The sequence below is a fragment of the Hirundo rustica genome, chromosome 26, assembly GCF_015227805.2.
Source record: "Hirundo rustica isolate bHirRus1 chromosome 26, bHirRus1.pri.v3, whole genome shotgun sequence".
NCBI classification, from domain to species: domain Eukaryota; kingdom Metazoa; phylum Chordata; class Aves; order Passeriformes; family Hirundinidae; genus Hirundo; species Hirundo rustica.
In genome coordinates this window covers 2149849-2171291 of record NC_053475.1, presented here as the reverse complement: position 1 = coordinate 2171291, position 21443 = coordinate 2149849, and the positions used below count along the sequence as shown (strand labels likewise).

Genomic DNA, 21443 nt, shown 5'->3' with positions numbered 1-21443 from the left:
GGTTCGTGCTCGCTTCGGCAGCACATATACTAAAATTGGAACGATACAGAGAAGATTAGCATGGCCCCTGCGCAAGGATGACACGCAAATTCGTGAAGCGTTCCATATTTTTTTCCTCGGCACGGTCTCAAAGCCCCTCCCCGGGGTGACCCTTTTGTCCCCACAGACGCCGCACAGGCCGTTCCAGCCCCCCGCGAGATCGGCGGAGCCCCCGGCGCGGCGCTGTGGGCAGATGTTCGCCTGTGTCAGGGCCATTCTGCTGCCTCTGTCCCGCTGTGCCCCCGCCCTGTCCCTCACTGCGGTCGCGTTGTGGTGAGGGCAATCGAGCCCCCCGGTAGTACCGTGGGTTTTTATTGAATTGCTCTGTTACAGCAAGCTCCGGCTCCGGTGGGGAGCAGCGGGGTCCCAAGGCCAGCCCCAGACCCCCCACATCCAGCTCAACCCCACCGCAGGGAGCCGGGGCCAGTCCTGTCCTGGCACGCTGACCCCTGCCAGCACCCACTGTCCCCTCAGATGGTGACACCATGGCAGTGGGCAGGATGTGCCCAGGCCTCTTCTGTGCAGCTCTTTGGGGGTCTGCAGTACCCCAGAGCCCTGTCACCGTGGTTCCTGCTGCGGTGACAACCAGGGAGGGGGCTGTGGGGGTCCATGGGACACTCAGACGGGGCTCTCCTCATAGCTCTTGTCCTCCAGGAACGTGCTCAGCCTTGTCCTGGGGCTGGGGGCCGCATTCTGTGCTGGGGCTGTGACCTCCCCGGCGTCCCCATCGCTCTGCTCCTGGGCAAAGTGCACAAAGACCTGCAGGAACGGCACAGTGAGAGATGGCACCATGGGACAGGGCCACCACGCCCTCACACCTGCCTCCCCTGTCACCTGGTCCAGCGTGGTCTGGGACACGGAGTAGTCCTCGATGTGGCAGGGGCCACGGTTGGCGGCCAGAAGGCTGAAGACGGTGGCCAGGGAGGTGACACGGGCAGGCAGGTGGTACTGCAGCAGCCCCCCGTGCTGCTCCCGCAGCACGATGCCGGGGAAGTGCTGCTGCAGCAGGGTCTGCACCGCCGCTGGGCCGGGGCCCCCTGCCCGCACCACCACCGTGTACCCGTCCCCAAACCTGCGGGGAGAGGGGACACTGCTGTGAGGACTGGCCGTGGCCACCACCCTCAGGACACCCCCTTAGCCCCCCAGCCCGGTACCTGTTCTTGAGGTGCTGGACGCTGCCCAGGCAGCGGAACCGTCCGTTGACCATGATGGCCATCCTGGTGCAGAGCGCCTCACACTCCTCCATGCTGGGGGGGCAGAGGGACACTCCTGTCCTGGGGGGTTCCAGAGGTGCTCCCCTTTGAGGGGGCTGCAGGCCCCGGGTGGGGACTCACCTGTGGGACGTGAGCACCACGGACCGGCCGTCCCGGATAACGCCAAGGATGCGCTCCCACAGGAACCTCCGGGCTTGTGGATCCATGCCCGTTGTGGGCTCATCCTGCAAGGATCCCGGCACAGGGTCAGCCTGGGCGGGACCCCGGTGCTGCCCTGGGGCCTCCCAACGCCCCCCTCACCAGGAAGACGACAGGGGGGCAGCCGAGGAGGGCGATGGCCGTGGAGAGCTTGCGCTTGTTGCCCCCGCTGTACTTGCCCGCCGGCCGGTCTGCGTGCGGGCCCAGCCCCAGGGCTGTGATTCCCCACTGAGCCACCTGCGAGAGACAGAGGGGGTGAGGGTGGGGGCTCCCCACGGGCTGGGGAGGGCAGGGAACAGGCTTTACCCTGGGGATCTCCTCCTCCGGGACCCCGCGCAGGCGGCTGTAGAACTCCAGGTGCTCCCGGCCTGTCAGCAGGTCCGTGATGGCGTCAAACTGGGGACAGTAACCCATGTGCTGGTGGACAGACTGGAGGTCGGTGAGCACGCTGCAGGATGGGGAGAGGTGAGCATGGCATGGGGAGAGGTGAGCATGGCATGGGGGCAGGTGAGCACGGCACAGGGAGAGGTGAGCATGGCAAAGGGAGAGGTGAGCATGGCACAGGGAGAGGTGAGCACGCTGCAGGATGGGGAGAGGTGAGCACGGCACAGGGAGAGGTGAGCATGGCAAAGGGAGAGGTGAGCACGCTGCAGGATGGGGACACATGCCAGGGATATTGTGGGAATAGGGTGAAGCAGCTGCAGGGATGAGGATGAGGATGAAGCAGGCTGCAGGGCAAAGGGCCAGGAAGGGCACAGGGCGGGGACAGAGATGATGGCAGAGGTGCTGTGGGGCACGGAGAGGGATCTGAGCCGTGGAGTCCCTGCATTCACCCACCTGTGCCCCTTCAGCCAGGCCTCTCCCAGCGTCACCTCGGTGTCCCCCGTCAGCATCTTGAAGGTGGATGTTTTCCCGGCACCGTTCACCCCCAGGAGGCCGAAGCACTGTGGGGACAGAGCAGGGTCACTGGCAGCCCTGGCCGTGCCCACAGAGCTGTCTGTCTGTCCGTCTGTCCCTCACCTCCCCGGGGGGGATGGCCACGCAGAGCCGGTCCACGGCCGGAGCCTTCCTGCGCCGGTACACCTGCATGGAGGAGAGGTGGCACCGAGTGCTCCCTCCTGTCACTGCCAGTGGGGACAGGGCTTCTGGGTGGGCTGGAGCTCACGGCAGGGTCCAGCTCCACGCACCCACCTTGGTCAGGTCCTTCAGCAGCAGGAGGTAGCCGTGCGGGGGGATGCTGCCCACCCTGGCCCGCTCCCTGGCCACGTCCCGGTCCTCATCCCCCAGCGAGGGCAGCTCCAGAGCTCGTGGCCTGTGGGAACAGAGGCGAGGGCACATCCAGAGTTGTCCATCCCCCTGAGCACTCCCAGAGTGCTGTGTCCAGTTCTGGGCCCTCAGTTTAGGGTGGACATTGAGACGCTTGAGTGCATCCAGAGGAGGCAGCAAGGCTGGTGAGGGGCTTGGAACACAAACCCTGTGAGGAACGGCTCGGGGAGCTGGGGTTGTTCAGCCTGGAGAAAAGGAGACTCAGAGGTGACCTCATCACTCTCTACAACCTCCTCCTCCGGTTATAGTCCGGTGGGGGTTGGTCTCTTTTTCCAGGCAATAACTGACAGAATGAGAGGACACAGTCTCAGGCTGTGCCAAGGGAAATTTAGGTTGGATATCAGGAAAAAGTTTTTTACTGAAAGGGGGCTAAAGTACTGGAATCATCGACCTGGGGAGGTGGTGGAGTCACCCTCCCTGGATGTGTCTTAATAAAGACTGGATGTGGCACTCGGTGGCACGGTTTAGTTGAGGTGTTAGGGCTGGGTTGGACTCGATGATCTTAAAGGTCTCTTCCAACCCAGTGACTCTGAGATTCTGGGATTCTGGGATTCTGGGATTCTTGGATTTTGTGACTCTAGGATTCTGGGATTCTGGGATCCTGTACCCCTGGCCAGCGCTCACCCCAGGCGCAGGAAGAAGCGATGGTACTGCAGCAGGAGGGTGAAGAGGAAGAAGACGATGCCCTCGATGGCCATGGCGAACATGTTCTTCCCCGCCAGCTCCCAGGACAGGGGGGACACGAAGCGTTTGTCCCCTGCAAGCAGCGAGAGGGGCTGTAGGAAGAGGGGACCCCTGTGCTGGGCTTTGGGGAGGGTGAGCAGCCCTGACACCCCCAGACTCACCGAACCTCTCGAAGGCATCGGCCATTGCCTGGTTCTTCACCATGTCAATGAGGCCTCGGCCCAAGCAGAAGTGGGGGAAGATGAGGAAAACCTTCTTCAGGACACGGTTGATGTCATTGAGGTTCTGATGGGGCAGCAAGGAGACGGGTGGGGGAGCTGGCACTGGCCCTGCAGGGAAGGAACGGGGGGCCCAGGGCATCCCAGGGCTCACCTGGTCCACAAAGAGCTCCAGCACAAAGGTGGCCACGCTGCCGTTGATGCCAATGAAGAGGTTGATGCAGGTCAGGGCCACGTAGGCGGTGCTGGGGATGCTGAAGAGGAAGGAGGCTGGGTACATCAGGGGGGTGATGGACCATCTGCAGCGGGGAGAGGCAGGGGCTGGCCGAGGTGTACCTCCCGACCTGGGGGGCTTGAGACAGCGCCCACCCCTCCCAAGCACCACAACCCCCTCGCCCCAGCTGCCCCCCAGCCCCACAGCGCCCTCGCCCCTGCTGGGCTCTGCTGCCCCGTCACCCGTAGAGCAGCAGCAGCAGCACCAGGGACGGCAGGTTGGCCGAGGACACGTAGGATTCCTGCTGGAAGCAGAGGAAGATGAGGATGACCAGCAGCGCGGGGACCAGGTAGTTGCACTGTGGGGATGGAAAAGCCAGGAAAGGGGTCAGGGCTGGGACCAGACCCCTTGGAACTGGTCCTTGTCCCCATCCCCATCCCCACCATGTCCCAGGCGAAGTTGCCCAGCCAGTAGGTGATGGGCTTCATCCCGCTGACGAACTGAAGGTGCTTGGCCTTGCTGACCCGCTCCTCGATGAGGAAGACGACGAAGCTGGCCGGGATGAAGGACATGGCGAAGATCACGCAGATGGAGACCAGCACGTCCACAGAGGTGGCCATCCTGCCGAGGAGGGGAGAGCTCAGCAGGGGCCCGAGGGGGCTGCGGGCTCCCCCTCCCCAGCACTCACAGGGCGGCCTCGGAGAGCTGCTCCTTGGTGAGGTTGAGGGGGTGGTTGGCGGCCGTGATGCCGAAGAGCGCGGGGTCGGTGCCGGGGGGCAGCCGGGCTCGCAGCAGCCCATTGCTGGCCACGTTGAGGAAGGAGACCATGGCGTGCCAGCCCTTGTTGTTGAACCAGACCTGCAGCACGGGGAGGGCCGGGCAGCTCAGAGCCCCCCACCCAACCCGGCACTGCCCCTGGCTGTGCCTGCAACACCCAGTCCCACCAGGAGCATCCCCCACTCCCCACCGGGCTCCTGCAGCCCCTCCAGCCCCAGCCATGCTCAATCCTCCTAGGGCTGCTCCACCCCTTGAGGGGACACCACTGTCACATCCCCAGCCCTGGGCACACCTTGATATTCCTGCGGGCATCCAAACCCTCAACGAAGCGGCTGAGGTTGGCCAGGAACCGATCCGAGGGGCTGCCCTGGGTGCAGGAACACAGGGTGAGGAGGGGTCTCCCGGCACTGGGACACCAGAGCTAAGCCAGGGGCTGAGTCCAGCGGTACCAGGGTGATGTTGAGCAGCACCCGGAGCTCCAGCACCGCCCGATCCACCTCCGCTGCCGACGGCAGGGCCTGGGAGCTGCCGGCACCCAGGGAGAAGCCGCCGTACCTGCGGGAGAAACCGAGCCCCCGAACTTGTCGGAGAGGCTCCCACTGGCAGCGTGCCAGGAGCTGGGCTTGAGGATCCATGCAGGTCCTTCCACCCCAGGAGATTCTACAATCCCACAGGTCTATGAAACTGGCCACCCATTCCCTGCTGCCAGCCTTGTGCAAACTCAACCCTGCACTCGCCCAGATGCCAGGGTAAGGGACGCACAGCGGAGGGCTGAAGGCAGCTGGATGCTGGCCCTGCCCGGGGATTCCTCAGGCTCTCCCCAAACCCACCAGGGATCTCCTGCCTCCCTCCACCCCTGGCTGTGCCAGGCCCCAGCCCCTGCCCAGCTCACCTCTGCTCATTCACCCACTTCTTGTTCTTCAGCCTGAAAGAAATGAGGTGGGGGGAGATAGAGGAGAGAGAAACCCCCCGAGGGGACGTTAGGGCAGCACCTGTCCACCCAGCCACATGTCCCCAGCAGTGTCCCTGGGGTGTTCCCTTGGTGTCCCCGCTGTGCCCCTGCAGCGTCCCCGGTGTTCCCAGCCCCAGCACTCACTCCTGACGGATGATTTGGGGATAAGTCTTCACCAGGTAGTCAGAGATGTTCCTGCCCGTCAGGTTCTGGAGGATGTCCCCTGTGCCCCTCTGCACCTGCGGGATGGACAGACGGGCTGGAGGGACACCCAGCCCTGTGGCATCCCTGGAGTATCACCTGCCCGCACAGCCAGCAGTGACGGAGCCCGGGGGCTGCCCCTGCTAGGCTGGGGCTTACCTGGGGTGGTGGGAGCCCCCCGGCCCCCTCAGGACACTCTGGCAGCATCCTGTGTGCCCCCGGCCCACTGCACTGGCACGGCGGGGACGGCTCGGCCCGTGTCCAGTTCCCACTCCGCAGCACTTCCAGCAGGGACGGGGGCGCTGAGGGGGTCCAGAAGCCGTCGGGATGGGAAGCTGGCGGGCACAGCCCTGTCCTGAGCACGGGGAGAGAGAGAGGGACAGAGAGACTCCCGTTACCAGCCCGGTGTGAGCCAGGGGCACCGGCACCCACCGTGGGGATGTTGGGGGTCCCACAGCACCACACCGGGTGCCAGAGCTGCTCCCTGGGCAGGTGGGCACCGAGGTGGGGGCCAAGCCCCGGCTCCGGCCCCCATCCCGAGGACACTCACGCCTTCCCCTCCTCCTTCATGCACTTGGTGCCGAAGCCGGGCTCAGCCAGGAGCGCGTCCAGCAGCCGGGCTGTGTCGGGGTCTCCTGGGGCGTCGTTGCTGCCGGCGGACACAGGAGTGAGCTGGTGGCAGTGAGGGGCGAGGGACGCTGCGGGCGGAGGGCTGGGGACGCACCTGAAAAAGGTGAACTGCTGCCCGTACATCCAGGGCTGGAGCTGCAGGGGCGGGTATTTCCCGAAGGGCGGCACGATCAGGCTGAAGAGCAGCGCGATGCAGACGAAGACGGCGGGGAGGACGATCTGAGGAGGCCGCGGTTGAGGCGATGATCAGGGTTGGTTGGGGATGATCAGGGTTGGCTCTGCCTCTCCCTGCCCCATCCCCGCCCCGCGGCCCCACCTGCGCGAAGAAGCCGCGGGTGCTGCGCCGAGCGTGGAGCATCCTCTTGGTGAAGAGAGCGCGGAGCTGGAGGCAGGTGAGCGCCCAGCCCCGCACCCTGCCGCACGCCTGCCCCGCCGCCCCCCGCAGCAGGTCCGTCTCCCGGGGCTCCTCCGCTGCCGGGGAAAAGAGGGGTTTGGCGAGGGGCTGGTGCCAGGAGGGGCGCGGGGGGGACAGGGTGCTGGCAGGGGCATCCCCGCACCCTGGCAGGGACGGGATGCTGCATGCAGGAGCCCCCAGCTCCCCCCCAAACAGCCCCCAGCTCCTACCTCGCCGGGCTCCTTTGGCTCAATGTAAAGGAGAGGAGAGAGGGGTTACAGCCGCGCGGGGATCGGCACCCGCCCAGGGCAGAGCTGGCGCCCCAAACCACCACAGCCCCCCCAGATTCCCGTGGCTGCCCCCACGCCAGTTCTCCCTCCAGGATATGCTGGATGTGCCCCCTGGGATTTCACATCCCATCCTGCACGGAGCTGGGCTCCCCCAAATCCGTCCTCATCCCAGATCTTTGCGCCGGGGACGCCCCAAAACTGGGAGTTGCTGCACGAGGTCCCTGAGCATCCCCCTGCTTGAGGGGACACGTGGAGGGATGCCTGCTCACATGGACAGCTGCCCAGACAGACACGTGCCATCGGGGAGCACTCAGCAGCAGCTCCGGGGTCCCACCTCCCCCATCCTTACCCATCTCTCCATCGGCCACATCCCCATCCCCCGTCTCGACAGGGACTGCTCCTTTCACGGTGCCTGACAAAATGAGGACAAGATGCCAGGGCAGGACCGAGGCCACAGGCTGTGACACCTCTCTGCACACACAGGTGCTCCCAGAGGGGACCCCAACCCTGGCAGGGACACGCAGGGGACACCCCACCCCTCTGCTCTGCACTGCTGAGCACCTCCCCAGCGCTGCCTGAGCCCAGAGCTCAGCTCCAGCCAGGGCTGAGGGGTTTTACCTGCGGTGTCAGGGTCCAGCGCTGCGTCCTCGGCCACCTTCAGGAAGATCTGGGGGTGTGGGAGGGCTGGTGTTAAACACACACCAGCACCCACGGCCCAGTGAGGGAAACCCCCAGGTCACGGGCACCCCGGGAGCCCCTTGAGCACAGCCCACCTCTTCCAGGGTGGTGTCAGAGATGCCGTAGCTGGAGACCCCCAGTTTCCCCAGCTGTGCGTCCAGCTCGCGGAACAGCTCCCCGAAGGCCCCGTCCCTGGCCCCGCTGTAGGGCAGGACAAAGAGCACCTCGTGCCCAATGTCCTCCACCAGCCGGGAGCCGGGGACCAGCTTCTGGATCAGCGCCGACAGCTGGGCAACATCTGGAGGGATGGGGAGGGCTGGAAACCCGGGGCAGGAGCCGCTGGCTGGAGCAGCTGGCCACGGCTGCATGTGCCCGGCATCCCGACCTGAGAGTCCCCAGAGAGGATGGAGGGGACAGAGATCCCCTTCTGCACCTCCAGTGAAAGGAGGAGAGGGGCCAGATGCAGGGCTGTGCACCCCCAGCCCCTCTGGGTGACGGGGGTGTAGGGGGAACAGCCGGGGGTGACACTGCGAGGGGACAAAACGCTCACCCACGGCGCTGGCGTCGCTGCCCCGCTCGCTGCCCAGGCCGGTGTCACTGCTGTGCTCGGAGTCGCTGCCATCCTGCAGGACCTGGCCCCCCGGTGCCGCCCAGCACCCGGGACGGAGACACTGGCTGCCCTTCGGGGGATAATCATCAGGTCCCACCTTTTTGGTGACATTGGGGACAGTGGCCGTGTTGCCGCCTGTCCTGCTCCTCTCCCGCTTCACCAGGGTGAGGTGGTAGCCGGTGCCGAGCCTGGCCTTGAGGAAGAGGGGGGACCCGCAGCAGCAGAGCCGGCCCTGTGAGATGATGGCGGTGCGGTCCCCCAACAGCTCCGCCTCGTCCATGTAGTGCGTGGACAGGATGATGGTGCGGCCTGGGGACCGGGAACGGGCGTGACCCCCGAGCCCCCTGCCGGACCCCCCCATGGCCGGTTCTCCCCCCCCCGGCACATTCCCCCTGCTCGCCCCAGGCTGCGGGGCTCAGAGGGTGAAGCGGGGGTCGGCTGCCAGCCCTGACCTTTGCGGTACTTGAGCAGCAGCTCCCAGATGCTGCGGCGGGAGAAGGGATCGACGCCGGCCGTGGGCTCGTCCAGGATGACAACCCGGGAGCCGCCCACGAAGGCGATGGCCACCGAGAGCTTCCGCTGCATCCCGCCTGCAGAGGGACAGTGCTGGGGGGGCTCGGGGCCACCCACCCCCTCTCAGGCACCCAGCCTGACCCCCGCACGCACCTGAGAGGTTCCTGGTCTGCTCCCGGCGCTTGTGCAGCAGCCCCGTGTCCTGGAGCAGCTGCTCCGTCTCCTCCCGCACCTGCTGCTCCGAGAGCCCCTTCAGCCGCCCGTAGAACCAGATGTGCTCCTCCACCGTCAGGCTGTGGGGACGGGGGGAAAGGCAGGGTGAGGGGCACAGGGATTGGGGGGACAGCCCTGCATCCCTCCCCACGCCTCCCCAGCCCTGCCTACATGTCGAAGAGCACGTTGTGCTGGGGGCACATCCCCATGGACTTGCGGATGCTGTCGATATCGGAGCGGATGTCCCAGCCCAGGATATAGGCAGTGCCCGAGGTGGGGGGCAGGAGGCCGGTCAGGATGGACCTGGAAGTGGTGAGGAAAATGGGTCGTGGAGCACAGGAGCATCAAGCATGGGGTCAGGGTACCCTGTCCTATGTGTCCCAGGTGGGGACAGGGTCAGGCTCAGCTCCTGTCCCCAGCCATGGCCACGCAGCCCCTCTGTGGCTCACATGGTGGTGGTCTTCCCAGCGCCGTTGTGGCCCAGGAAGGACGTGATCTGCCCCTCGTAGAAGTCCAGGCTCAGCCCGTTGACGGCCGCACGGCCGCTGCGGCCGTAGATCTTCACCAGGTTGCGGATGGAGACGCCGGGATGGAGTTCGGCAGGCGGCTCCTCCACCAGCACTGGAAGCCACCAAGGGGTCACATCCCCGGCCAGGACCCCTTGCTGGGGGCAGGACCCCTCGCCATGGGGTGCAGGGCCCTCCACTGGGGAGCAAGGCCTGGGCTGGAGGGCTCCAGCCCTGCTCCACGGCCGCTGCCCTCAGCCACAGAGCTCCAGGGTGGGCAGGGACTCACCCTGGGGTGCAGTCTGGGGTGCGGGGTGGCACAGGGAGTGCCCAGATGAGGATGACTCTCCAAACCAGTAGCTCTTCAGGAAGGGGAAGTTCCAGGGCTTGGGGATCCCGTACTGACCTGCAGCAGAAGGGGCAGAGTGGGGCTGGGGCTGAGTGGCAGAAGGGGCCCAGGGCAGCCGCACTCACCTGGGAAGGCACCCTCGAGGTACCAGGTGGCCAGGCCGTAGAGGACAGCGTCCAGCAGCAGCAGCCCCATGGCTGCAGCAAAGCTGTACTGGTCTCCTGGCACGGGGCTGGCAGCCAGGTTGTGCCACTGCATGCCCACCCCCTGCTCCTCATAGAGGGAGAAGTAATCGCAGCCGAAGCCAAAGGCCACGGGGGACAGCAGGCTCTGAGGACGGCAGGAACGGCAGTGTGGGCAAAGATTGACCTGGGGGGGTGCAGCCCAAAGCCCCCCGCCCCAGAGCAGCAGGGGAACCGCGGAGGGGCAGCTCCGGGCGCTCACCACGAGGACACGCATTGGGAAGGTGATGTAATCGCGCCAGGCGACGCACAGCACGTAGGGCAGGTACAGCGAGAAGTAAATGATGCCGCCGCACGCCGAGGCCAGGTTGGCACGGAGGAAGAAGGTGCTGATGAGGAAGCACTGGCTGATGGTGGCCACCGAGAAGGTGCCGAGGAAGAGGAAGATGACTGCTGGGTTGCTGTAGGGCAGGATGTTTCCCAGCTGTGGATGGAGGCAGGTTGGAGTTCCCCGTGCTGGCTCCCAGCCCTGATGTTCCCTGTGCCACCCACGCCGCCCCCCGAGACCTGCAACCTGCCTTCAGGATGAGGACAAGGAGGGCAGAGCTGAGGAGGAAGGGGATGAAGCTGCTGAGGAACCAGCTGAGCCAGAGGATCCCGCTGCTCAGCCCCATGGTCTTCATGGTCTCCTTGAGACGCGTCTCCTTCTCGTGCACCACGCCCTTGATGATCATGGCCACTGAGTAGATCCAGGCCAGCGTCATGAAGAGAGGCAGCGAGCGGTTCAGGACCCTCAGGAACCTGGGGAGATGCCACCAGACATTCCATCCTCAACGCTCAACGCTCCTGGGCCACTGCTGGGCACGACCAGGGCACGGCCAGCCCTGTGCCACCTCCCCGGCGCAGCGATGCTGCAGGATGCCCGGGCTGTCCCATGCTCCGGGGCTACCCCTTGCCTGCTTACACATCGTCCACGTAGCAGGGGTAGGGCATCTGCTGGACGTAGACCCCAGTCCGTGGGGCAGCCCCGGTCTGCACCCGAACCACCGCCTGCTCCACCAGGTCTTGGATGTAGACAAAGCCCCCCCAGACGTAGCGCAAGTCACTGAAGGGGTCAGCTGCGGGGCCTGGGTCCCAAAACCTGGGGGCAGAGCACGGTGCAGGGACCAGGGATCTCCTGGCAACGAGCACAGGCTGCTTGGCTGGCCACGGAGACAGGCAGGGTGGGCATCCCCCAACCTGTCCTTGATCTTGTTGGTCCTCGTGACGTCGTCGATGTCCATGCGGATCTTGTAGCGGACGTGAGGTGGCAGTCCGGGGGCCGTGGCATTGATGGGGGGCTGGAAAACCACTGCTGCCCAAAACTGCTGCTCCTCCAGCAGCTCCAGGGCACGGGCTACCAGCTGCTCCTCAGTGGCCACTGCCTCGATCTTGTCCAGGCAGACACACTGTGGGAGGGCAGGCAGGGCTCAGCAGGCACGGGCGGCGCAAGGGGCCAGCCCACCCACAGCGGGGTGACACACTCACCTCCATGAACTGTGACAGCGTCCTCAGGGCTGCGTCCACATCAGCGTACACCCGCTGCCAGGTGAGGCCTGGTCCCCCCTCTGGCCCTGCCAGGAATGTGGCCAGATCCGACAGCTTCCAGGAGGTGCCATTGAGGAATCCATCCAGGATCTGGGCTGTGCTTGGGGCCAGCAGCAGGTCCTGCAAAGCACCAGGGTGTGGGAGGCCATGCAGCCCACCCTGCCCCTGCTCCTGGCCAGCTGCACCCCAGCACAGCCCATCCTGCACCCCCCAGCAACCCTGTTCCCAATGGGAGGAGTCTGGGGTCACACACCTGGAGCACCTGCATCTCCAGGCTGCTGTTGAGGAGGGTGTAGATTCGGGGTCCCAGCTCCTGCCAGGCCCCCCCCAGCTCCCCCAGCACCGCCAGCTCCCGGAAGGTTCGATTCACCTGTGTGAGGGAGGTGAGGCAGGTCCGGGATGGGACCCCCCAAAACCCCCCCGCAGCCCCCGCTCACCTCAGCCATGACGCTGTCGGGGCCAGGCCCGGGCGGTGTGTACAGGATCTTCCCCACAAAGAGGGGCTTGATCCCCCGCCAGAAGATCTGTGAGAGGGGGCTGGACTCCAGGCTGCGGAGCAGCTCCCGGCAGAAGGGACCTGGGGGTGCAGAGCTGAGTCCTCAGCCCCAGCCCCACAGCATCAGCCCCACAGCATCAGCCCCCACTGCCCCCCGCAGCCCCCTCACTCACTGGTGCTGCCTGAAGCCACGGGTCTCTGCTCAGAGCTGTTCCGGTCCAGGAAGGCTTTGACATCACTGTCCTCGTACCAGTTGAGGGAGGGGATCCTGAGCCCCCCGCCCTCAGGGTGTCCACAGGCGATGCGTGACACGGCTGTGAAGGCTCCCGTGCTGGTGTTGGGGGCCCTCAGCCCCATGAGCTCCTGACGCAGCTCGGCCAGGCTGGTCATGGAGGAGACCTGGGGAGAGTGGAGAGGGGCAGTGGGGGTCAGGGGCACCCAGGGACACGGTGGGCATGGGCAGAGGGCAGGGGAGTGAGGGGTGTACCTCCTCCATCAGGGATGCTGCGTCCCGCAGGAAGCCGCCCAAAGCTTCCACGGTGCCAGCGACTCCGCCCAAATCGGAGCTCAGCTGTTCCTGCGGTGGGGGGGGCATGGGAAGGGGGTCACAGCCCTGCCGGGGAGGCCAGGGGTCTGTGCCTCGCTGCCTTCCAGCACCCGACCGCGCTGGGGGCTCACCGACAGGAGTCGTGGGAAGTCCATCTGGGAGAGGAAGAAGCCCTCCATGGCACGGAGCTGGGAGCTGGGCAGCGCGCACAGTCCTTGCTGCAGGCTCGGGCTGGAGTCGGCGTCGCCGCCCACCAGGAAACCCCCCAGGGCCGAGGCGTTGCAGACCAGGGCCTTTAGCGGGAGGCGAATGCTCTCCAGGGAGAACTGGAAAGACAAGAGCAGTCGTGATGCGGTCACCGGGAGCGGGCGCCGGGAGCGGGCACCGCACCGACACTCACGATGCGGGGGCTGAGCCGAGCCCCCATCAGCTCATCCACCAGCGCCGGCGGCAGAGATGTGTTGGTCCGCAGGAACCGGGAGAAGGTCTCGTTCTCTCTCAAGTATTCCCTCACGGGCAGAGCTGGGGGAGCAGGGGTCAGACAAGGGGTCTCGCCCCCCTCCCCGGCACCCCCCGCCCCCGGTGCTCACCCCTCCGCTGATTCCCGGTGTCCCGGAGCCGGCGCAGGGCGGGCAGGAGCCGGGCGAAGCTGCGCAGGAGCCGCTGCCCGTGGCCGCGGAGCAGAACTTGCCGGGTTTCGCCCAGGAGACGGGAGAGGCTGCGACACAGGACATGGGGTGGGCAATGAGACCCCGGCCCAGCCCCGCTCTGCCCCGCAGCCCCCCAGCCCCGCCGCTCACATGGAGCCATCGAAGTTGCCCACCACGCCAGGGGCCTCTCCCGCCGTGGGGTGCCGGAAGCAGGGGTTGTTGATGTTGCAGATGATGCCCTGCAGCCAGGGCAGGGTCCCCGCCGAGGGCAGCGCCTTGTTGGGAAAGTGGCCTGAGGGAGAGCGAGGCAGGTTCAGGGGGGCAGTGCAGGACCCCCGGGACCCCACAACACCCGGGCAGGGAGATGCCCCCAGCCTGTGAGCACCTCCCGTGTTTGTCCCCTCGGTGTCACCCCGAAGGGCTCCCGTACAGGGCACACGGAGGGGCCTTATCTGGCTCAGGGGGTCCCACGGGGGACACTCACACTCATGCTGCTTGAAGGGCGGGTGGGATCGCCGCACTGAGATCAAGATAAGGAAGAGGAAGAGGGGCCACAGGATCTCGATAGTCAGCTGGATCTGGGGGATTCACGAGGTTGGTGGGGGTCTCGGTCCCCATCAGTGCCCAGGGCTCTGCCTGCCCCTTTGCCAGGAACCAGCGGCTCTGGGTAGCCCCATCCCAATCGCCCACTCACCCGCTGCCGCCGGCGGTAGGTGAAATTCTTCCAGAGCAGCAGCCCCAGCTGGGTGCCCACGGCCATCGCGGGGGTCGCGGGCCCCGCTGGGCTCCGGGGGTGAGAGCAGGGGGGGGTAGCCCCAAGCTGAGGCCGACGGCTGGGCTCTCACTTCCTTCTGTTTCGGGGCTTATCACACCCTGGGCACAGTGCCGGGCACAGGGCTGAGCTCCGGGGCCGGCAGGAGCCGGACGGCATTCCTGCAGCAAAGCTCCTTTCCGGAGCTAAAGGCTCAAATCACATTCTTTCCTAAAGCAAAAGCACCAGAATTGGGCACCAGCTCTGCCCAGGAGCCAGGAGCGCGATTCACGCCCACCCCGAGCACAGGGTGCAGTCTGGCATCCCAGGAGCAGCCCCGGGCAGCGCGGGAGAGGCTGAGACCTGCCCGTGCCTCAGTTTCCCCGGGAGAGGGACGTGGGCGGGTCTCTCCTCAGCACAGGAGCGGAATCGCTCCGGTACAGTGAACTGGAGGTGCGAGCTCCGACACCCGCATCCCGCGGGTAGCAGCCGCGTCTCTGCCAATTCCTGGGAATTCACCCACCCGTGGAGGGGAGCCAGCAGCGCCGGGGCCCGGCAGCAAAGCTCTGCCAAGGCGGCTCAGTGCCCGGCGGCACGACCCAACGCGCAGTGTTCCGCCCGCTGCACCCACCCGCGCCCCGGGAGAACCGAGAGCTCCGGGGCTGCTCCCCGGTCACCGAGAGCCCGGGACGCCACCAGCACCCCCGAGCTGCCCCCCGTTTATCCCCGGGGCCCAGGGAGCCGCGCACTCACCGCCGCTCCGCGCTCGCCGCCCGCCCGCGCCCGCGGCTAAGCCGGGTCCCGGGCGCAGCTGGGATAAGCGGGCACGGGGCAGCGGGATTAGGAAATCCGCCTAATCGGCCTGCGGGGCCGGACACGGGTGGGTCCGGGGGCAGGATTCCCCCGGGGATGCGCCGGGGTCACATGGAGTGACACGGAGAGAAAGAAGCAGCTGCCGGGGTGGGGGTGACAGAGGTCTCTGAGTGTTCCCATCCGCTGGAACCGAACTGCCGGTCGGGGGGAGCCCCGCGGGGGCGGCGGCTCTTCTCGGGATAAAACAACCACAGAATCCCTGGATCCTCCCGGGGGACTCGCGTGGGAATCTGCTCACTCATCTCACGTGGACAAACACTCCGCAGCCGGGAGCTCGGCGGACCCCGCGACCCCGGCAACCGCCGGACCAACCGCAGCTCCCGGCCCCGCGCCCCCCAACGCGGCTCGGCCGCACGGAGCCCCTCTCCGAGCGGGGTGCGGAGTCACCGGGAGGCGGACGGGCCGGGAAGATGTGAGAACAGCCCGGGAGGGACACGGACAACCCAAGGGGACCATGGGGACAGCTCGAAGGAGCGATGGGAACAGTCCAGAGGGGACACGGGGACAGTTCAGGGCTTCGATGGGGACACGGGGATACCCCCGGGGGGGGGGAGCGGGGAGGCACCAAGACCCTCGGGGGGACGCTGGGCCGCCGCGTCCTGCCGAGAGCAGCAGCCGTGACACAGGCTCCCCTCTCCCCCCGGCATCCCCCGGCCCGGAACCCCCGTTACCTGATGGGGCTGCGCGGCCCCTTTAAGAGACCCCCGCGGCTCCGCCGGGCGCGCGCTGGCCCCGCCCCCAGAGGAGCCGCGGGCGTGACGTCATGGGAACCGGCTCTTAAAGGGACAGGAGCAGCGGGGGGCGAGGAGGAGTCCGGCCCCCACCCCACCCCACCCCACCCTTGGGAGCCCCCGCCTCGCCCACCCCACCCTTGGTGAGTCGCGGCTCTTCGAAACGCAGCATTTCGCCCAAAGAAGGTGGATCCCTGCCCGGACAGGCACGTCCCGTCCTGTCCCGCTGGCGCTGTTAATCGCTCGTCGATCAACCGCACATCTCTTAACCCCGCAGCCCGTTCCCGGCTCCCGCTCCTCCCCCTGGGACACGCAGCATCCCGCCCCACCACTCCCGGCGCTCCGGGGGTCTCACCCAGGTCTGCAGCAGCTGGCAGCCCCCGAGGCACAGAGAGACCCGCCTGAGCCCCGACAAGGCGCCTGCAGCAGAGATCAGCTCCTGTTTACGTTGAAAGGGTTTTTTTTGTTTTTTTTCTTTTTAATAAAAGGTTTCAGTCTGAGAGCATCTGCATTAAAAACCGCACGGGAGGGGAGACGTCGATGCGCAGCGGCTGCACTCGGGCACCGCCCCGGCGCAGGATCGGCTGCTGGAGCCAGCCTTGTCTCCGGCCTGGGCGATCGGGTTGCTGCGGTGCTGGGCGTGCCAGGTGTGCCGGCTGTGCCAGGCGTGCCGGCTGTGCCAGGTGTGCCGGCTGTGCCAGGCGTGCCGGCTGTGCCAGGCGTGCCAGCGCCCGGCCCAGCCCTGCAGCCATCACCGCGGCCTTGAAAACTTGGTCCCTACGAGTTCTGCAGGAAGGGCATTTCCAGCATTTAGAGATCACACCAGAGCGGAAAGCTGTGCGCACGCACACACGCTCGCTCAAACACACACTCGCAACCCCGAGGCCACGCAGTGTCCCCCAGATGTGCTCCCCCGTGTCCCACCGAGCCCAGCCCCTCTCCTCCAGGGCTGAGGAGGGTCCCGCCAGCACAGGGACGAGCAGCTGAAGCATCCAGGGGCACCACAGGGATGTGTGGTGGGCGCTGGGTGCGTTAGAGGTGACACCGTCCACTCCCAGCTGCTGGAACATCTGCCACCTTCCTGCTGCCCCAGGGTCTTGGGGGCTCCTGGGAGAACCATCTCTAGAAACGGAGCTCTTTATTTCCTTGCTCAGAAAAATAGATTCATTTCCAAAGTTAAAAAAAAAAAAAAAAAGAGTTTTAAAAGAGGGAACGATGGAAGTGGAGGCTGGAAGGCGGCTGTACATGAGATGGCGCGGGTGGGGCTGAGCCCTCCCGCTCAGTAGCTCTCCTCCTCCTCACGGTAGTAGTGGTACCCGGGGGGGTCCCCGCTCTGGTCAGCGGCAGCGTTGGCCACCTCGCCCTGGCCGCCCTGTGGGCAGTACTTGGGGTCGTAGATCTGGCGGCCGAGGCCAAAGACCTGCCCGCTCTGGTTGGCGCCCTGGTTGGAGCCCATCTGCAGCGACATGGAGGAGTTGTCACACTTCTCTGTGCCCATCTTGGCGTCGTAGATGTGCCTCCTGGTGCCGGGAGCCGTCATGCCCACCTGCAAGGAAGGACAGGATGGAGCAGGGCTCGGCTCTGGGCCCCCCATGCCTCCCCAGCCCGGCGTGGGGGCTCACCTGACTGGCACACTTGTTGGTGCCCATCTGCAGGCTGATGGTGGAGTGGTCCATGGGTGGCAGGATCTGATTTTTGGGGTCATAGAGGTGCCTCCGGGTGCCGTAGGCCGTCATGCCGGACTGGCTGGCACACTTGTTCGTGCCCATCTGACAAAAGGGGTCTGGTGAGGAGTGTGTGCTGCCCCACATGTGCCCCTTCTCCCCCTGTCCCCCTCAGCCTGGGGGGGCACAGCCAGTGCTCCCTAACCCATCTCAGGCCCCCAGCCATTGAGCGCTGGGCACAGAGCCAAGATGGGCCCAGATCCCAAGGAGGCACCTCATGCCTCGGGTCCCTCCAGCAACGCTTGCAGCAGTGACAGTGCTGAGAATTTGATAGAACTGGGCACCCTTTGCCCAGCCCCCCACCCACGGGACCCTCTGGGGCAGCCCACCTGCAGCCCGATCACACACTGCCCAGCCTTCATCTTGGCCTCGTCGAAATTCCTCTGCTGCTTCTCCGAGTACTTCACGCCGATGTCCACGCCGCTCTGCAGCCCCTTCGTCTTGGCCTGCCAGGAGTGGCTGTGAGTTAGGACGAGGGTCCCAAACCCCCCCACCCACTCCCTGCACATGGGGAGCTGTGGGGTCCCACAGGCACCACCCCAAACTGGGATTCCCCGTGGGGCTGAAGCCGCTCATCCCCCCCGTGCTCACCATTCCCGCCAGTGCCAGCAGCGACACCTGCACCTGCGTCAGGTTCCCGCTCTCAAAGAGATCATTGGCTTCAAAGAGGTCCACGGGGTTCATGCCGTAGCTGGCCATGGCCTTGATGAAGTTGGAGAGGTTCTCCAGCTGTGGAGAGGCAGAGGGGTGAGCCCTGGCGGGCGGTGGCAGAGGAGCAGCAGGCGGGTGGCAGCAGAGCTGCACCTACCTGGTGCCAGTTCTGAGCCGAGCGGTTGATCTTCCTCACAGAGTTGGGCTGCAGCTTGTTCATGAGCCTGGAGGGAGGCAGGGGGACATGAGGCTGTGGCAGGAAGAAACCTCAAGGGGCTGCATGGCCTAGGATCCTTTTAAGAAGGTCCAGCCCAGGCTTCCTCTGTGAGGCAAATTTCCCCCCAGGTCCCTGTTTGTCCTCAGGGCTCTCCCCAGGCACCTTGGGGGTGACTCTGGCAGGTCCCACTGGCACGGATCCAGCCCACCCTTCCCACCACAAGGGCTGGTGAGGGTCCCCCGGAGGTTTGGTGTCCCCATCTCCACCCAGCTGGAGCAGGGGCCAGGGGCCATGCTCAGGACCACCCCAGGACTCACTCGCAGAGGATCACCCCATCCTTCAGCCCCTTCTGGAAGTCGGGTCCGATCTGTTTTCCCGTGACGCTCTCGATCCACGTCCGCAGCTCAGCCTCCTTCTGTGGGTCATACTTCTGGGCGAGCTGGGGGGCAGTGGGGGGACAGCTCAGGCAGGGCCCCAGCGTGCACCCCAAACCCCTCATGGGGACAGTTCCCCCTTCCCTGGGATGGGAACGGGGACAGGAGCATCAGGATGCTGCTGCCGGCAGCCACAGCAGCTTCTGACCCATTCCAAAAGTATGAGAAGGAACTGCCCATGGGGTGAGGGGGAAGTGCCCCCCGGATCTGTCCCCTGGAGCCCGTGGGAGCTCAGCTCTGAGCCCCGGGGGTCCTGGCCACGAGATGCTCTCTCCCTTTCCCTTCCGGCGAGGCCCAACCTCCGCCACAGATTCCTCGGTCACCGCGGCTATGCCAGGAATGTGGACGCCTCCTCCCAAATGGAGACCAGCTGCCAGGGCCGGCAGCATCCCCGGCCCGCAGGGGAAGGGAAAGTTCTCCTAAAGTTCTCCTGGCCTGGGGACGGAAGGGCCTGGAAACCCCCAGTGCTGTCCTGCCCCAGCCCAGCACCTCTGATGCTCGGCTGGTGCCCGGGGGTGGCCCAGGGCAGCACCAATCTCTCGCCCATCCTGGTCCTGTTATGTGCTGAGGCCATGAGTCCCTAGGGATCCTGGACACAGGGACACGCTGGGGCGGGCACAGTCCGGCCCCGCTTTGTGGCAGGGAGACACTCCAGTCCCAAATGGAAGCTCAACCAACGCAGGACACGGATCACCCTCATGGCACCACGCGTGTCCTGGCTGGGGGATTCTACAGCCCCACCAGCTGATTTTCTAGAGTGTGGGTGGCTGAAGCCAGTTCCTCTTCCCTCCTCATGGCCAGCTTGAGGATTTCCCAGGGCATGAGGGGTGGACCAGCCCCAGAGAGATCCCAGCACAGCCCAGTCTGCAAGGGCCTGCACAGACTGGGAGCGCGTCACTGGCTTAACTGGTTCCCAGTCGGTGATGTCACCTCCATCAGACACACCGGGGTAGTCGGACTGGCTCGTGTCTTGCTGAATCAACGCGAAGCACCAAGAGCATGCGGCGGCGAGGCCCCGGCTCGTGCCACCCTCTCAACTGGGGCCGCCCAGCCCTGGGCAGGCCGGGGCCCGTCCGCTCCCCGTTACGAAACGCAAATCCCCTGCGAGGCCAGGTAAGGAGCGCCCAGCCACGGCCGCCACATCGTGCCCACAGCCGCCACATTGTGCCCGTGGCTGCCACATCGTGCCCGCCACATCGTGCCCACAGCTGCCACATCGTGCCCGTGGCTGCCACATCGTGCCCACGGCCGCCACATCGTGCCCACAGCTGCCACATCGTGCCCACAGTCACAGCCACGGCAGCAACATGCCCATCACCGCTTGTCCCTTCTCCTGCCTCCCCTGGTCCCGTCCAGGTGTCCCCGGGCAGAACACACTCGAACCACCTGCCCCGGGGTAGCCACGGCTCAGTCTCTGCTCGCCCGGGGCTGGGCACAGTCACCGACCACCCGCGGCTGCTGTGTCCCCGCGCCCCCCGGCCCGGCAGGACCCCCGTGCGCTGTCGAGGGGGCAGGAGGGTGCCGGCAGCCTCTTGCACCCCGCGGACCCCGGATGCCTCCTAGGGGTGCAAACAGCTCAGCCGGAGGCTCCTATTCCTCTTTCCCCTTCCGGCCCAGCGGCAATTCCGCGGGGAGAACCACCGGGTCCCAAAGCTACATCCCCGGACGGCCGCGGGGCCGCTGCCAGCCCTGAGCATCCCGCAGAGCGATGTGCAGCTGCGGGGAAGCAGAAAAGTGCAGAAGCTTCGCGGAGCTGTTCCGCCCGCGATCGCCCCCAGCCCCGGGTGTGAGGGGAAGGTGCCCCGCGGTTTGCCAGGGGCAGCCGGAGCCGCAGCGGCACCGCACGGGAGACACCCAGCCCCGGTCCCCCGGGGACCCTCTAGGCAGGCTCAGGGCACCCCGAGACTGGGAGCCCAGCTTCGGTATCCCCAGCCCTCGGTACGCCGGGTCCTGCAGTTCCGCATCCTCCCGGGAAGCCCCGGATTTCCACCTTCCCGGAATCCCCCAACTTCTCCACTCTCGGCCGGCTCCGCATTCCTGGGGCATACCGGAAAAACCCCGGCTCTCCAGAACCCGGGATGCAACCGGGACGCCCCAGCAGCACCGGGATGCTCGGCTCTCCCGGGTCTCCAGGAGCACCGGCAGCCACAGCGGCCGGTGGCCCCGGTACCTCCCAGCTCCCTCTGCACCCCCGTCCGGTGGTCCCGGTACCCCGCCGCGGCTCACCCGGTTCTTGACTTCGGCGGAGAGGCCGTAGGACGGGCCCTTGTTGAACTGGCAGCTGCTCATGGCGGGGAACAGAGCCGGTACCGGAGCGGGCGGCGGGCAACGGGGCCGGTACCGGAGCGGGCTCGGGCGGGGCGGGGGCGGGCTCGGGCCCGGCCCCCCCGCCTTGATTGGACGGGGCGAAATATCCAAATAAGGGCAGGAGCGGCCGGATCGGGGGGAGGGTCCCGAACCCCGACATTGGGACCCGGGGAGCACCGGGAGGCACCGGGAGTCGGGGGAGCCCGGGGCGGGGGCTGCGGCCGTCTCGGGCACACGGGCACAGGGCACACACAGACAGACGGGCACACGCGTGTGCATCCCTGTAC

The 21443-nt window shown here is 66.4% G+C and overlaps 2 protein-coding genes and 1 non-coding gene across 5 annotated transcripts; 1 reads left to right on the top strand and 2 right to left on the bottom strand.

Moving 5' to 3' along the window:
- Positions 1 to 5: 5 nt before the first annotated feature.
- LOC120763575 (U6 spliceosomal RNA) lies at positions 6 to 112 on the top strand. The gene has a single exon (XR_005704108.1). It is a non-coding gene; the product is annotated as a U6 spliceosomal RNA (small nuclear RNA).
- A 223-nt stretch (positions 113 to 335) lies between these two features.
- Positions 336 to 16415, bottom strand: ABCA7 (ATP binding cassette subfamily A member 7). 3 transcript variants are annotated; one of them, XM_040086564.2, is made up of 50 exons: positions 16179 to 16415; positions 14163 to 14450; positions 13953 to 14046; positions 13619 to 13760; positions 13409 to 13536; positions 13219 to 13340; positions 12950 to 13144; positions 12759 to 12848; positions 12445 to 12670; positions 12213 to 12352; positions 12029 to 12145; positions 11716 to 11895; positions 11428 to 11636; positions 11153 to 11329; positions 10767 to 10989; positions 10451 to 10672; positions 10132 to 10336; positions 9947 to 10063; positions 9601 to 9772; positions 9323 to 9454; positions 9092 to 9231; positions 8878 to 9015; positions 8366 to 8734; positions 7911 to 8113; positions 7756 to 7804; positions 7487 to 7549; positions 7078 to 7095; positions 6770 to 6924; positions 6548 to 6672; positions 6374 to 6472; positions 5983 to 6178; positions 5767 to 5861; positions 5563 to 5595; positions 5120 to 5225; positions 4963 to 5037; positions 4582 to 4751; positions 4337 to 4514; positions 4136 to 4251; positions 3834 to 3978; positions 3623 to 3746; positions 3402 to 3534; positions 2643 to 2763; positions 2472 to 2534; positions 2289 to 2395; positions 1758 to 1899; positions 1554 to 1688; positions 1374 to 1477; positions 1194 to 1286; positions 874 to 1111; positions 336 to 798 (listed from the first exon to the last, which is right to left on the bottom strand). In XM_040086564.2, exons 2-50 carry the CDS (start codon positions 14226 to 14228, stop codon positions 658 to 660), a joined length of 6831 nt encoding a protein of 2276 aa, XP_039942498.1. In that variant the 5' UTR covers positions 14229 to 14450; positions 16179 to 16415; the 3' UTR covers positions 336 to 657. The 3 variants fall into 3 exon arrangements, with proteins under 3 accessions (XP_039942498.1, XP_039942499.1, XP_039942500.1); XM_040086565.2 differs by lacking the exon at positions 16179 to 16415 and adding an exon at positions 15962 to 16094; XM_040086566.1 differs by lacking the exon at positions 16179 to 16415 and adding an exon at positions 15764 to 15834.
- Positions 16416 to 16965: 550 nt separating this feature from the next.
- Positions 16966 to 21194, bottom strand: CNN2 (calponin 2). Its single transcript, XM_040086567.2, has 7 exons — positions 21076 to 21194; positions 18733 to 18854; positions 18356 to 18422; positions 18139 to 18276; positions 17877 to 17993; positions 17446 to 17592; positions 16966 to 17369 (listed from the first exon to the last, which is right to left on the bottom strand). Exons 1-7 carry the CDS (start codon positions 21136 to 21138, stop codon positions 17103 to 17105), a joined length of 921 nt encoding a protein of 306 aa, XP_039942501.1. The 5' UTR covers positions 21139 to 21194; the 3' UTR covers positions 16966 to 17102.
- Positions 21195 to 21443: the final 249 nt, after the last annotated feature.

Bases quoted from the DNA above. Each gene is read 5' to 3' on its own strand.
- ABCA7 (XM_040086564.2), bottom strand. From the start codon at position 14,228: ATGGCCGTGGGCACCCAGCTGGGGCTGCTGCTCTGGAAGAATTTCACC. The intron at 5,038-5,119 runs GTACCGCTGGAC...TCCTGCACCCAG, and splicing joins TGCTGCTCAACATCACCCTG to GGCAGCCCCTCGGATCGGTT. The intron at 1,112-1,193 runs GTACCGGGCTGG...CTCTCCCCGCAG, and splicing joins GTCCAGCACCTCAAGAACAG to GTTTGGGGACGGGTACACGG.
- CNN2 (XM_040086567.2), bottom strand. From the start codon at position 21,138: ATGAGCAGCTGCCAGTTCAACAAGGGCCCGTCCTACGGCCTCTCCGCC. The intron at 18,277-18,355 runs GTAGGTGCAGCT...GCCTCTCCACAG, and splicing joins CGGCTCAGAACTGGCACCAG to CTGGAGAACCTCTCCAACTT. The intron at 17,370-17,445 runs GTGAGCCCCCAC...CCTTCCTTGCAG, and splicing joins CCAACAAGTGTGCCAGTCAG to GTGGGCATGACGGCTCCCGG.